Source organism: Bufo bufo, chromosome 1 (assembly GCF_905171765.1).
Source record: "Bufo bufo chromosome 1, aBufBuf1.1, whole genome shotgun sequence".
Taxonomy (NCBI): Eukaryota; Metazoa; Chordata; class Amphibia; order Anura; family Bufonidae; genus Bufo; species Bufo bufo.
In genome coordinates, this window is record NC_053389.1 from 768,058,593 (window position 1) to 768,073,967 (window position 15,375).

The 15,375-nt window shown below is 43.7% G+C and overlaps 1 protein-coding gene across 1 annotated transcript in view; it reads left to right on the plus strand.

The window, feature by feature from the left end:
* Nucleotides 1-10,957, plus strand: part of HTRA4 (HtrA serine peptidase 4) — a 43,388-nt gene extending 32,431 nt beyond the window's left edge. Inside the window, exons 6-9 of the mRNA XM_040414750.1 lie at nt 5,368-5,482; nt 7,384-7,441; nt 10,356-10,451; nt 10,626-10,957. Of these exons, the coding sequence (XP_040270684.1) occupies nt 5,368-5,482; nt 7,384-7,441; nt 10,356-10,451; nt 10,626-10,791 (435 nt within the window). The 3' untranslated portion in view covers nt 10,792-10,957. The remainder of the gene's footprint in view (nt 1-5,367; nt 5,483-7,383; nt 7,442-10,355; nt 10,452-10,625) is intronic.
* Nucleotides 10,958-15,375: the final 4,418 nt, after the last annotated feature.

Sequence of the window (15,375 nt, forward strand, 5' to 3'; positions counted from 1 at the left end):
AAGTGGGGTGGGGGTATAGGCAGACCTGGTTGTGTGCCTACTCACTAGAGACATTTCAAGCTACCCCAAGAAGCAACTCTCACTAACAGCTCTCGGGATGGGAGTAAATAAGCAGCTTCCAGGCTGTGAGTGAGAGGTGGGCTGAGCGCATACTAAGTATGTGGTCGTAGGAGTGTGTTATGAAGCAAAGTTATGAAGCTCTCCATGGGCCCCATATCTTCAGAAAGGATGAACGTTTGTGTGACTCCCAATGAGCCAATTCCTCAAATCCATATAACTGGTCAACCTTACCTGTCCATAACTGGGTTACGGGTGCTTGGTCACTTTTCCAGAGAGAAGGTAAGAGTAAACTTGCAGCAGTTAAGAGCATAGTGGGTAGGTTGTGTTTAGAGGGGGTGAAGTCGTCTTGTGGGCACCAAAGAAGAACTAGTTTGGGTGTCAGTGATAGACTAATAGAGCAGATTTGGTTTATCAAAAAGAGCTCACGTCTGTCCAAAAGGGTTGTATTCGTGGGCAAAACCACCAGATATGGGATAGGGAACCTTTCCCCACACCACATCTCCAGCATTGGTCCAATATATCAGGATTAATTCTACGTAGAAACTCTGGGGTTTTGTACCACCTGGTCAATAATTTGTATGAGTTTTCCTGAATTTTGATACAGCGATTAAACCCATGAGAATGGGTTAGAATGAAAGCTTTATCTGGCTCTGTAAGAGTTATCTCAAGCTCTCTCTCCCAGTTCCGTAGAAAATAAATTTTCGGCGGCATGGCTAAGAGAATGGATTTATACATCTGAGAAAGTAAAGTTAAGGGAGCTTAGTCTACTCCAGCAGTTGTTCCAACAAAGAGCTGGTTCTAGAGGGGTTATAAGGCAACGTTAAGTTTCTTATGTCTCTACGAAAATATAGAAGATGGAGAAAAGGAGCTGAGTGGACCCTGGGGAGCGTTCGTATGGTAGTCCAGTTCAAAATACCATCTAGCATAGTGATCTCTTTAAGGGGGAGATTAGACAGCCGGGACCACACTCCCGAAGATTGTATAGCCTTCGGGTGTCTATAGGGCTTTAGGAGATTAAGAGGTAGATTGGGAGAAGGGAACTGAATAATCTGAGCTTCATAGAGTCCAGACCAAATGGTCAGTGGGCCTTTCAGAAAAATTGACTGCTGCGTGTCTTTTGAGAAAGGTTTTAGCACCCACAATATTTGTCTTTCTGTCGCAGAGAGGAGGTATCTCTCTAGATCAGCACAAAGATTTGGAGGGGGAAAAATCATAAGGGATGCACATCTACTCATTTGTACAGCCATATAATATGTATGTAAGTCCGGCAGACCAAAGTCTTCAAATCTTCTTTCTTTTCTTAATGTGGCATATGCTATCCTAGAGGATCTTCCGCCTCAGAGGAAAGCATAGAAATTTTGGAAAGCCTTTGCAATATCAGCTGTGGACTTGCAAAGCAATCAAACTGTTGTTTTTTTAGCATAGCTGTCATTAGTTTATTACCCTTATCTCCGTGTGCATATGCTTTAAATATTGCACGACAAAGTGTTTTTGGCCGATTTCATAATAAGTTTTTTTAGCTCAGTTCGCAGTCTTGATAAGTCTCGGGCATTCGCTTTTGCATTCAACCGTTTGTGTGAAACTTCTAGTTTAGAAATTTGGGATAGAAAGGTGTCATTTGCTGCCGAGCGAGTCTTTTTTTTATTTTTATTTCAGAGCCCAAGGCTATGAGTTCCCCTCTAAGTACAGATTTGTGTGTCTCCCATACGGTAGAAGGGAATATTTCTGTTAATGTGTTAAATTTGAAGTACTCCTCTATAGAGCTAATGAGCTGTGAAATATGTAGGGGGTCAGCAATTAAAGTGTCGTTGAGACGCAAAGTCCATTCCCTCTGGGGCAGATTTCTTCGGAGAATATGAAGGTATATTGGGGCATGATCGGAGAGTGTAATGTTTCCAATGTTAGCCCTCGTAACCAGTGAGATATAAGCAGTAGAAAGGAAAAGATAATCTAGTCTAGAAAATGAGGATTTGTCTTGGGAGTAGAAGGTGTAATCAATGCAAGTAGGGTTTAGGGTTCTCCAGGCATCTGTGACTTCTACATTTTTCAAAGAACTCTTAAGGCGACCCAAGAGTTTGTGTGATATTTGCGTACGTTTGGAGGAGGAATCTAGTTCTGGGTCCATGGGAGGTTAAATTCCCTGCCTAAAATAACTAATCCCTCCTTCTAAGATGCCAATAGCTTGAGCCTCCGAACGAGCCACTGAACTTGTCCCTTGTTGGGAGCATTGAGGTTTGCTAGGGTAACTGTGGTATCAGCAATTGTACCTTTGACAAAGAGATAACGCCCTTCCGGGTCAGCCACAGTGGAAGCATGTTTAAATGGAAGTTGTTTGTGAATGGCGATGCTAACGCCTCTGCTAGCAGAAGTATAAGCACTATGAAACCATTGGGAAAACTGTCTAGGTGGCAAGTTAACAGGTTGTTTGGACGGCACTCCGTAACTAGGTTCCGGTGCTCAGCTGTAATGTCAATCAATATATAATATATAGGACCGCGGCACTCGAATTTAGTAAATAGTTATATTTATTTATTTATTTTTCAATCCAGAAATAGGCTGAGGCCAACGTTTCGGTCTCATCCCGAGACCTTGTTCACGGCCTGAATGTTGGACACGTCTTAGATTTTATTTAATGAAGGGCTTGAAGATTTCATCTTGGCGGCGGACTACCTAGAGATTTCTATCCAGACGCTGAGGGACAGGTTCAACACTCACATTATGAACTTAAGCTACGGTCTTGGCCTGTATTGATCACGAATGTTGGAGATCATACCAATTATTTTGTATGTTTTGTGGACTACTTGAACCACACAACTTTTTTATTTATTTTTATAAATATTACTAATATGTACTAATTACTGTGGTCACATGCCGCTTGGCAGACACAGCACTGCTGGAAGTTTACATGTGTACACAAAAGTGCAGTGAAGACAGCGGCGGATCCCCAGACCAAGAACTGGGTGTTGGAAGCAGGTACAGTTGCAAGAAAAAGTATGTGAACCCTTTGGAATGATATGGATTTCTGCACAAATTGGTCATAAAATGTGATCTGATCTTCATCTAAGTCACAACAATAGACAATCACAGTCTGCTTAAACTAATAACACACAAAGAATTAAATGTCACCATGTTTTTATTTAACACACCATGTAAACATTTACAGTGCAGGTGGAAAAAGTATGTAACTAATGACATCTCCAAGAGCTAATTGGAGTGAGGTGTCAGCCAACCTGGAGTCCAATCAATGAGTTGAGATTGGAGGTGTTGGTTACAGCTGCCCTATAAAACACACACACCAGTTCTGGGTTTGCTTTTCACAAGAAGCATTGCCTGATGTGAATGATGCCTCGCACAAAAGAGCTCTCAGAAGACCTATGATTAAGAATTGTTGACTTGCATAAAGCTGGAAAGGGTTATAAAAGTATCTCCAAAAGCCTTGCTGTTCATCAGTCCACGGTAAGACAAATTGTCTATAAATGGAGAAAGTTCAGCACTGCTGCTACTCTCCCTAGGAGTGGTCGTCCTGTAAAGATGACTGCAAGAGCACAGCACAGACTGCTCAATGAGGTGAAGAAGAATCCTAGAGTGTCAGCTAAAGATTTACAAAAGTCTCTGGCATATGCTAACATCCCTGTTAGCGAATCTACGATACGTAAAACACTAAACAAGAATGGATTTCATAGGAGGATACCACAGAGGAAGCCACTGCTGTCCAAAAAAAAACATTGCTGCACATTTACAGTTTGTATACGAGGATGTTCCACAGCAGTACTGGCAAAATATTCTGTGGACAGATGAAACGAAAGTTGAGTTGTTTGGAAGAAACACACAACACTATGTGTGGAGAAAAAGAGGCACAGCACACCAACATCAAAACCTCATCCCAACTGTGAAGTATGGTGGTGGGGGCATCATGGTTTGGGGCTGCTTTGCTGCGTCAGGGCCTGGACGGATTGCTATCATCGAAGGAAAAATGAATTCCCAAGTTTATCAAGACATTTTGCAGGAGAACTTAAGGCCATCTGTCCACCAGCTGAAGCTCAACAGAAGATGGGTGTTGCAACAGGACAACAACCCAAAGCATAGAAGTAAATCAACAACAGAATGGCTTAAAAAGAAGAAAATACGACTTCTGGAGTGGCCCAGTCAGAGTCCTGACCTCAACCCGATTGAGATGCTGTGGCATGACCTAAAGAAAGCGATTCACACCAGACATCCCAAGAATATTGCTGAACTGAAACAGTTCTGTAAAGAGGAATGGTCAAGAATTACTCCTGACTGTTGTGCACGTCTGATCTGCAACTACAGGAAACGTTTGGTTGAAGTTATTGCTGCCAAAGGATGTTCAACCAGTTATTAAATCCAAGGGTTCACATACTTTTTCCACCTGCACTGTGAATGTTTACATGGTGTGTTCAATAAAAACACCGTAACATTTAATTCTTTGTGTGTTATTAGTTTAAGCAGACTGTGATTGTCTATGGTTGTGACTTAGATGAAGATCAGATCACATTTTATGACCAATTTGTGCAGAAATCTATATAATTCCAAAGGGTTCACATACTTTTTCTTGCAACTGTATATATGTAGGTCCCGCTATTTAATAATCAATCTGAAGTTGGACAACCCCTTTAAGGTGGCCATACTAATTGGACAAAAGGGGTTTTCTGTCAGTTCGACATTGATGGCCAATCCTTAGGATAGGTGATCGATATCTGATCGTGGGGGTCTGACTCTCGCCAATTACTGTGTGAAGAGGCTATAGTGCTCTGGTGAGTGCTACGGCCTCTTCCTAGGCCAATGACATCACATTCATCGGTTACATGGCCTATGTGCAGTTCAGTCCCATTCAAGTGAATAGGCCTGGGCTACAATACCAAGCACAGCCTCTATACAATGTACGGCACTGTGCTTGGGGAGCTGTGAGGTCGTAGAGCTTAAAGAGCACTGCAGCCTCTTCATACAGCTGGTCGGCGGGGGTGCCGGGAGTTGGAACCCCATTGATCAGATTTTGATGACCTATGTTGAGAAAAGGCCATCAGTATTGAGAAAACCCCCTTAATGTCGGCAGAACAGGCTGATTATAGCAGGACAGGGCACAGGGTTGTCCCGACTTTCTGCAGATGATGGGAGGAATATTCCTCTCTCCTAATAAGAACACATGCAGGCTCAGATGATCCTAGCATGCATGTGTATAGGGGGGAGGTTGGGAAAAATAGCCAAACCAGTATTTGGCCAACAGCTATATAAAATTTATGACCACCTTTGCAGACCACGACTAATGTGTTCTGGCTTTCCCTCTTATAGGATGGCGAGGTCATTGGCATAAACACATTGAAGGTGACAGCAGGGATATCATTTGCTATTCCCTCCGACAGAATAAGACAATTCATGGCTGAATCACATGACCGTCAGCTAAAGGGTAAGGGTTTTATTTCCTAAAAATGCATTTTAATCATTGGAATGGTTTATAATTTAATATTGCCCTATGCTGTGCCCCTCACACTGTATAATGCCCCCTGCTGTGCCCCTCAGACACACTATAATGCCTCCTGCTGTGCCCCTCACACAGTATAATGCCTCCTGCTGTGCCCCTCACACACACTATAATGCCCTCTGCTGTGCCCCTCACACACTATAATGCCCTAAGCTGTGCCCCTCACACACAGTATAAAGCCTCCTGCTGTGCCCCTCACACACAGTATAAAGCCTCCTGCTGTGCCCCTCACACACACTATAATGCCCTCTGCTGTGCCCCTCACACACTATAATGCCTCCTGCTGTGCCCCTCACACAGTATAATGCCCCCCTGCTGTGCCCCTCACACAGTATAATGCCTCCTGCTGTGCCCCTCACACACACTATAATGCCCTCTGCTGTGCCCCTCACACACACTATAATGCCTCCTGCTGTGCCCCTCACACAGTATAATGCCCCTGCTGTGCCCCTCAAACACAGTATAATGCCCCCTGCTGTGTCCCTCACACACTATAATGCCCTAAGCTGTGCCCCTCACACACAGTATAAAGCCTCCTGCTGTGCCCCTCACACACAGTATAAAGCCTCCTGCTGTGCCCTCACACACTATAATGCCCTAAGCTGTGCCCCTCACACACAGTATAAAGCCTCCTGCTGTGCCCCTCACACACAGTATAAAGCCTCCTGCTGTGCCCCGCACACACTATAATGCCCTAAGCTGTGCCCCTCACACACAGTATAAAGCCTCCTGCTGTGCCCCTCACACACAGTATAAAGCCTCCTGCTGTGCCCCTCACACACTATAATGCCCTATGCTGTGCCCCTCATACAGTATAATACCTCCCACTGTGCCCCTCACACAGTATAATGCCTCCTGCTGTGCCCCTCACACACACTATAATGCCCTCTGCTGTGCCCCTCACACACTATAATGCCCTAAGCTGTGCCCCTCACACACAGTATAAAGCCTCCTGCTGTGCCCCTCACACACAGTATAAAGCCTCCTGCTGTGCCCCTCACACACTATAATGCCCTATGCTGTGCCCCTCATACAGTATAATACCTCCCACTGTGCCCCTCACACAGTATAATGCCTCCTGCTATGCCCCTCACACTATAATGCCTCCTGCTTTACTCTTCATACAATATAATGCCCCCTGCTGTGTCCCCCACAAAGTGCACACATAGCCCATGTTCTCATGCCGAGCAGAGCAGATCTGTAAATGCAGATCTACCTCAGTCTGTCCGTCGGGCTGTCACCTGGGCTGGTGGTTTACTGGCAACCCTACCTTCTGCCCTCCATAAGGATCGGCCACAATACCCCCTAACAGTGACAGCCAATGCCCCACATTTCAGTGTCAGCCAAAAGGCTAAGACCAGATAAAATTGCTTAAAGTAAGAACCTGCTTTGTCTGTGTTATTTTTATGCTTTATTTCCTTCCACCTTCCCTTTTCTCCTGTTTTGTGTTAAAATTCTGAAGCTTCAGAACCAATTAACAGCTTTCCATAGAGTTATGACTTGAACATACAATGGTTATCCCAGAACAAATGACTATTGTATGTATAGGGGCCACTGTATATAGAGCACTACTGTTTCGAACATGACCATTCCAGTACATATAGTCAATAACCAATCCTGGTATACCCAGAGCACTACACCTCCCAACATGTCCTGACCCCTGGACATGACCATAAAACAATTATATTATACTCTATACATAAAGCACTACGCCTCCCAGCATCGTCTGGTTACTATATATGATGATATTGTACTTTTCTTGGTGTTTTATAAGATAGGAAAGGACTGTGAAAGGCTGACACAATTTCTTAAATCATTTTCTACAGGAAAGTCCATTTCAAGAAAGAAATACATGGGGGTGAGGATGTTACAGCTGTCTTCCAGGTACAATTTAGTTTATTTTTTAGATCATTTGTCATATACAGTGTACACACCATAGGTATCCTGGTCTGTGAGATCTTTATAGAATGAAATACATCTAGAAGACATATAACACACTGAGGTGCTGCTGTAGCATCTAACTCCACCAGAGGGTGCCACATCCTTTATCAGGTCGACCAGGAAAGGAGATTCCACCCAGACAGGATGTGGGCAGTGAATAATGCTCCAGTGTGTGCAGAGACTAGGTATACAGCTCACTCAGAGACAGAGCCCAGGTACCAGAACAGCAGAGTGGGGCATTAAAGCCACAAGAGTAGCAAGATGTATGGCTGACTATATGAGACATACTAACTAAGAGAATGATCCCAGGGCAATAACGATTGCGGTTCAAGTCCACACAAATGAGTGCACCACGTGAACAGTGTAGGAGTAAGGGTATGGCCACATGGTCAGGTTTCCTCATGCAGTTTTGGAAGCCAAAACCAGGAGTGAATTCAGAAAAGAGAAGTCCAATCCGTCCTTTATACTTTCTCGCTTTTTATCATCCACTTCTGATTTTGGCTTCCAAAACTGCATCAGGAAACCTGACCGTGCGGCCGTACCCTAATTGGTAGCTGCAGAACATTTCCAAGGTTAGAAAAAGTAATTCTTATACCCAAGTTGATTGTGGGCACTCAGGAAGAGTAACAGGTATTATCCCCATACGTTCTGGGAGGTCTTCACAGGAGGGTAACTTTCAGTCTTTCCTCAAGAAAGAAGTCCTCTCTGTCCATATGTGGGTTCAGGAGTTTTTCCACAACTTTCTTCAAACAGATGCCCCCTCTGTTGTTGACCTCTTCCCAAGAAATTCCCTGCTGCCTGTGTAGTTTCTCTAGAGGGGTTGGTTCAGCCTGATACTTTACAGCGCTGGTAGCGGGTCCCTCCGGTCATAGCCGCACTCACCTCACTTCCTGACACCACCTCCAATTATAGAATCCTCTCGACTCCCCCCTACGACAGTGCTATGGCCCTTTCTCTCTCGCTTCTGTGCCTGCATCAGGTTTGGCCTGAACATACACTGGCACTAAGCATCTCCTGAATGGTGACCAGGAAATCACAATTCCCTGGCAACCAGAAAGTGGTCACCTGCAGCAGCCCTGCTCTCATATGCTTGCTGAGCACAGCAATAAACAAAGGTGAAGGCGAAATGAGCAATCGCATGAGAGGGGATAAGGAATAAAGTTACACAAAATCAGGTAAGGAAGGGTCCCTGCCATCCTTTACATGCTTCCGATCGGCTACAATTACCTTAATTTGCACCAAAAAAGCTAGTATATATGTTTTGCAACACATTTATTATACTGTAATCCAACCTGGAACCACAGAGGATGAAACCCAATGGAGGTACTTCACCAGCAACATTTAAAACAAAAATCAAGGGGTGATTTCTATAATAAAACGTAACTTTTAATGATAATATAGTAGTTGAACCCAGATCAAATAACATAGAATGGTTAACCTCATAGATGTTCTCAGCCCCTCGATGACCTGGTTTACCACTGCTCATCAGAGGGGTTGACTATTCTAAGTTATTTGATCTGGGTTCATTTTATTTATCCCATTATAAAAAGTTAAGTTTTATTGTAGCAGTCACCCCTTGGTTTTTGAGCATCTTTAGATGTAAAATTAGAAAGGGTTAGCAAATCCACCCCCAGTATGTTACAGAAAGAACCATCTCTGTTAATTTCCCACACTAGATCTTCAGGAAATGAAAGAACAACATCTTGTTGCTTAGTCTCAACCATTTTCAAGTCTAAGGGTAGTGTTTTAAAATGCCATACTTACAAGACATAATCAATTTTATACTATATCATGGTTCTCCCAAATCTGTAACTAGGTGATGGACATTTTCTTCACCTTTTATGAGACTCTTCTGGTTCTTCAGCTCTCTGCTCTTGCTTCTTTTCTCCATGGTCTTTGATCTACTGATCTTTTACTCTCTATGTTCATGTTACGTTGGTTATCCTCATCAACGGCAGTTACATTCCACATTTTTCTCATCTTACTTTCATCCTTCAGGTTTAGACCTTTTGTTCATACTGTATTTTCACTTAGAAATGGCCTAAGATACTTTTCATCTTCTCATTCTGATGTTTAATGCATTTCAAGCATCAAAGCACGCTTGTTTTAATTGTGTAGCTGTAAGAGGTGAGGAGTTTGCAGTTGCATATGGGCCGTGGAAGATGAAAGGCCCAAAGGAACCTTGTGTACCACATATTTGCATCAGGGCCAAGGAGTCTTGAGCTCCTGTTCTAAATTACTCACCGGCAGGGACTGATGCCATTGGTTACTTTAATTACAATTGTGGCTTTCCATAAGAAGCCTATTTTCATCGACTACCTGGTAGCATCACTTCATAATCAAGCTAGCAACATAACCTGCGACAAGAAATGTATCTAGAAGCTGAGGCTTATCCATGGATAAATAAAAATCAAGGTGCATTAGCATATGTAAGATATGCAGTAGACTGGGGACAAGTTATCCTGTATTCACAGGATATAAGATATTTATTATATTGATGGGACCAGACCACTGGGTCTCACAGCAGGTTGAGAACCGTGTGTTGCCCCATAAAAATGGTATGGTGGTCAGACATGCCTTTACTTCAGATGAATGAAGTGGCAGTGCACATGCTTGACCACCTCTCCAATCCATTCCTATGGGGTGCAGGACCCCTATTCTTCTGATTGTTGGGGGTGCCTGAGGTAGAACTCTACCGATATAACCGTTATCCCCAATCTAGTGGATCAAGATAACTTGCTGTAACCATAATATCCCTTTAAACGTGTAAGAGGTGCAAAAAAGGTTTCATTCATAGCTTATGAAGGAAATGATCACAGTGATTGAAATTGAAGGAAAATATTGTATAATTTTGCAGTCTTATCCGTGAACTCAAGATGAGAGATAAAGATTTCCCTGATGTTAACGCAGGAGTGTACGTGTTTGAGGTCATCCCAGGAACTGCAGCCGCAAGGTAAGAGACCATTGATTGCATTGAACACCAGGGAGCACATCAAAAGCTGATCGCCGTAGGTCTGGCTACTGGCACCCATGGGTGGCAAGGCAATTTGCATTGAATATATATATATATATATATATATATACGTAAAATATTATATTTCTCTCTGCTTATCATTGTTCCCTGCAGTGCTGGTATGAAGGACCATGATGTCATCATCAGCATTAATGGGAGAACAGTGAGCACCACAGAAGACGTGAGCGAAGCCGTGAAGATCAGTGAAACGCTATCCATTGTGGTACGACGGGGCAATGAAGATATCATCCTTAACATAGTGCCGGAAGAGATGGGCTAGAACCACAACGGACAGATGTTCTAATCCGTCAGTGCCTCGCGGAACAGAAATTTATGCTTGGATATCACCAGTCGGCTCCAGTTTTGAGTTTCCATTTTATGGCAACGTCCTTGTTCTAAACACCCACTGGCTGTAGGGGAGGATCATTATCCCATAGGCACAAATATTACACCATTTTATATATATATATATATATATATATATATATATATGTGTATGTATAATATGTATATATCCAGGGGTGGACTGGGAACTTAAAGTGGCCCTGGAAAAAAACTTTAAAGTGGCCCCATGTTGTAGGTGGGTCCAAATTGACCCAACTGCCACCCCAACCACAGTATTCAACTGTATCACCATCATGAGGACAGTAATACAGTTGAGTTCAGGAGGGCACATGTGGACGTTGAGCATCAGATCATTACGTACCTGACCTGTGGCCATCAAGAGGGCTAGTGGCCCTCTGTACATCGGCCCACCTGGAAATTTCCCTGAAGGGTCTATGGCCAATCCACCCCTGTATATATCCTGTAGGTATATTATATATATATATATATATATATTATGCTTTTGTTCAATCTCCAATTCAGTAACAACCAATGGACTGGAAATCCCTCAAACAAAGCCCATCAGAGGACAGACGATCCAAGCAGACATATGAAGAAAGCAAAACGTTGGCCATAGAAGATTATACCTATGGACTTTGGAAACAATATTTTAATTCCTTAAGAATTATTTTTCACTGGGTTGTCCACTGTTGTTGGAAAGGTCCCCCCCCCCAAAAAAAAAAAAATTATCATAGGATGTCCCACAAGCACAGGGAACCCCTGGCTGTAATCTGCATAGGAAGCTGGCAGCAAGTAATCAATTATCCTACAGCGCCACTACAGGAGAAATTTAGTATTACATGGTGACCACTGAAATCAATGGGCTCTCCTTGTTATGTACAGGTATGCTGAGTTGTCCAGCTGGAGATTCTCAATGAGGTACACCCATCGATTGCAGGGGTTGTACAGGATTTGAAAAATGTTGGTTTCTTTAAAAAATAAAAGACAGTGCCACACCTATCCACAGGCTGTGTGTGGTATTGCCGCTCACCCCATTCACATACCGGACACAACCCATGGACAAGTGTGACGCTGTTTCTAGAAGAATACAACAGTGTACAACTATAATATAACAGTGTACAACCTAATTGGATTTTGGAAAATGGGTTTTCAAAATCAGACTCAGAACCCCCCATAACTGCAATGTATTATATAAGCTGTGTAAAATAGCTTAGTATACAGAAGTTACCACGTCTCGTTCTTGAAAATATATATAGAATAACACAATTATGGGGATTGATGCAATTGAGCCAGCAGTGCACATACTGAAGGCCTAATACACATTGCATTATCTTACTAGTCCATTCCAAATACATACGGCTCCATATACTCACTATACCGATCTACATAGTAAGCTTGGATCATAGCACATGGCGGTGCGCACGCTAAAACAAGCCTGTGGGGGGTCATGTTTCACTCTACGCTCTGGTGTGCTTTCCTACGACAGAAAAATGTCAGCATGCTCCGACTCATCCCCTCATTCCACTATCTGCAAAACAGATTCTTCAGCAAGGTTCCTGGGTAACTGGGTAAGAGGCATTTAAGGAGTACTCCGCATCTATATAACCTGGATAGCCAGCGGGAAAAGCTCAATGTAAGGATATGGAGTCAGGAATCACCCCCCGTAGCTGCAGTGACCATAATTACTATTATATAGGAGACAGCGGTTTTAAGATGGTAGAGGAAGGCTACATGCTCACGAAAAACGGAACGTGTGATGGATATTTTTATTCGGCCATCACAAGTCCATATTAAGAACAATGGTGGTCTATGGGTGTGGTAGATGGGGCCTAATTGCCTTGTCTAAAATGTAAGGGTTAATTTGTAACCTGAAAATTTTGTGGGGGGGAAGGGTATGCTATATAGCACAAAACTGGCCCTTTGGGGGGGGGGGGGGGTTTACCATTACAAGTTTTGACGAATGTAAAGCTCCTGCACCCTGTGTTTATGGTCACAGTATGGTTATCTCCATGACACATAATGTGTCCGGCTTCACACCCCTTAAGTTTTAATTATCTACAGAATGTTTCACATCGCTCTGAAAATTACTGTAAGCTCTGCCCAGGGTGAAATAAATTTGGAAAAACGGCCCTTTGAAATGCAATTTTGGATGGGTATCCTATTTCAACACACATTTGACAGTTTATATACAGCTATATCAGACACACAAAAAAACAGTGTGTCTGTCGACATTCTGTTGACAGATTCCAAAAGCTACCTGCAGAATTTTAAATACAGCTCTGGGTTACCAAGTACTCTGCAGCGTGGGTTAAATAATTTGAAGACATGGACTGTAAATGGGATAACGTCTTGGGATATTCCAATTTTTTTTTGAAAGCCCCCCCCCCCCCCCCTCCCAGCTATCAGTTGTAATCAATAAGGGAATGCTCAACCTTCCTGCAGTGCCCCTGCAGGGGAAATTAAGTATTACATAGGCTTTATTATTGAATTCCATGGGAAGTCCAGGCAATGCGCAGGCGTGTTGGGTCCTCCAGGGTGAGAACCGATCTTTTGTAGCCATGCTACACTCTGACTAATGGAGAAGAGTCCTGAACAGAAACCAACATTCATTAAGAGTGAATTTAGAAAATGGACTTTCAAAACAAGACAACCCCTTTAAGGTACATAATGCAGTTTCTCATCACGTAGGTAAAACACGTCTCTTTCCCTGTACTAAAAAATGTGTATCTATCAACACCATATTATATCTTCTCTATCATATTCTCCAGCTATGCAGTTTTATCCTAAATATGTAAAAACAAGATGTGTGGCATTTGAGTTATAAGTTTACACTTATTTCAATATGTTGACTTTATACTTACATTATATATACTATGTTTAACGCGCCTGTATTATGATGCGATTACATTTTACTAATACAATGGTTTGTTACGTACACTTACCTTTTACACGTAATTCTGCTCATTCAATATTCAAAAAGAAAACGGCTTCATCTGTCAATATCTTATATTTTAAAGGTGTTATCCAACACTAAAATTTGAAAGACCTCTTCACTTATCTGGACCCCGCTGCATGTAGCTATTAAAATAGGCAAGTCAGGAGAGGTGACAGGTCCTCTTTAAAGGGTCTATCCAACACTAAACTTTAACAGACCTCTTCTGAGTGGCTGGACCCACAGTGGGGTTCATACTTATCTGGTCTCCGCTCAATGGCTGCCTTCTCAGGTCCCGGGTCTCTGGGAACCAACATCCCATTGACGGGTGTCATGGCGCTTCAGCGGTGACCTGTCACCCATGTTGGACGTCACTGGGTCATGTACCGCACAGGTGACAGGTCCCCGCTGAGGCCAGTGACAGGCTGCAGCAGTCAAGTGACGCTGCTCAACAGGTTGTAGATTCACAGAGACCCGGAACCTGCGAAGGCGGCCATAGAGCGATGCAGCCAGAACCTAGAGACGGAGACCAGGTAAGTATGAACCCACTGTGGGTCCAGCCGCTCTAAAGTGTCTGTTAAAGTTTAGTTTTGGATTACCCTCAGGAACCATGTACGGCAGGGGCACTCAAGTACTATTTGTAAAGGACCACATACCTGGGTCTTCCAGTGGGTGAAGGTCAGAGGGGAAAAATGTAAGGATAGACAACAGCAGTGGTGCTTAGCATTTTACAATAAGTCACTCCTTTAACCCCACCCCATCCCCATGGTGTCTCCCCAGACAGTAAGAATGCCCCCTAGTGCTAACCCATAATAGTGATACCTCAGTGATAGGAGCATCATTACTGTCTGAGGAGAGGCTAAGTGCCCTGCTCACAGCGGAATGATCCTTTGGTGCTCCACACACAGCATGATACCCCCTTAAAGGGGTTGGCCCATCAGGGACATTGATGGCATATCACCCCTGAAGTGAACAGAGAGGAGCCTCGCGTGTGCGGCCAACATTCAGTCACCATTATGGGAGCTAAGAAAATAGCTGAGCTCAGTTGTTTCCAGCACTCCCCTAGTGGTGAATGGGGAGGTGGCCGTACTTTCGCGGTGCACTCTCCATTCACTGCTATGGGTGCGTGGTTACTTGGCCATTTTCAGAACTTTCAAAGTGATGAACTGAGCTCTCCTTCACCCATCTGACATTGGTGATATATTGCTAGGATAGGCCATCAATGTCCCATTTGGTCCCAACACTTGAAATGCCCCTCATATAGTACGATATCCCTTTAAAGGGGTTTTCTCACTGGGACCCGCACCTACACCGAGAACAGAGCCCCAAAAGTTGTGGAGGGTGCACAACGCATGCGCCATCCATTCATTTCTATGGGGCCGCCAAATATAGCCGAGTGCTGGCTCAGCTATATGTGTCAGCCCGATAAAAATAAATGGGAGTGGTGGCCGCGTAAGCGCGGCGCGGCGCGCTCCCATTCAGTACTATGAGAAGAGCGCATGGTGGTGGCCGGACCCAGGGAAACGTTCTTGGTGTAGGTGAAGGTCCCAGTGGTGGAACCCACACCTATCAGACAATGGGGGCATA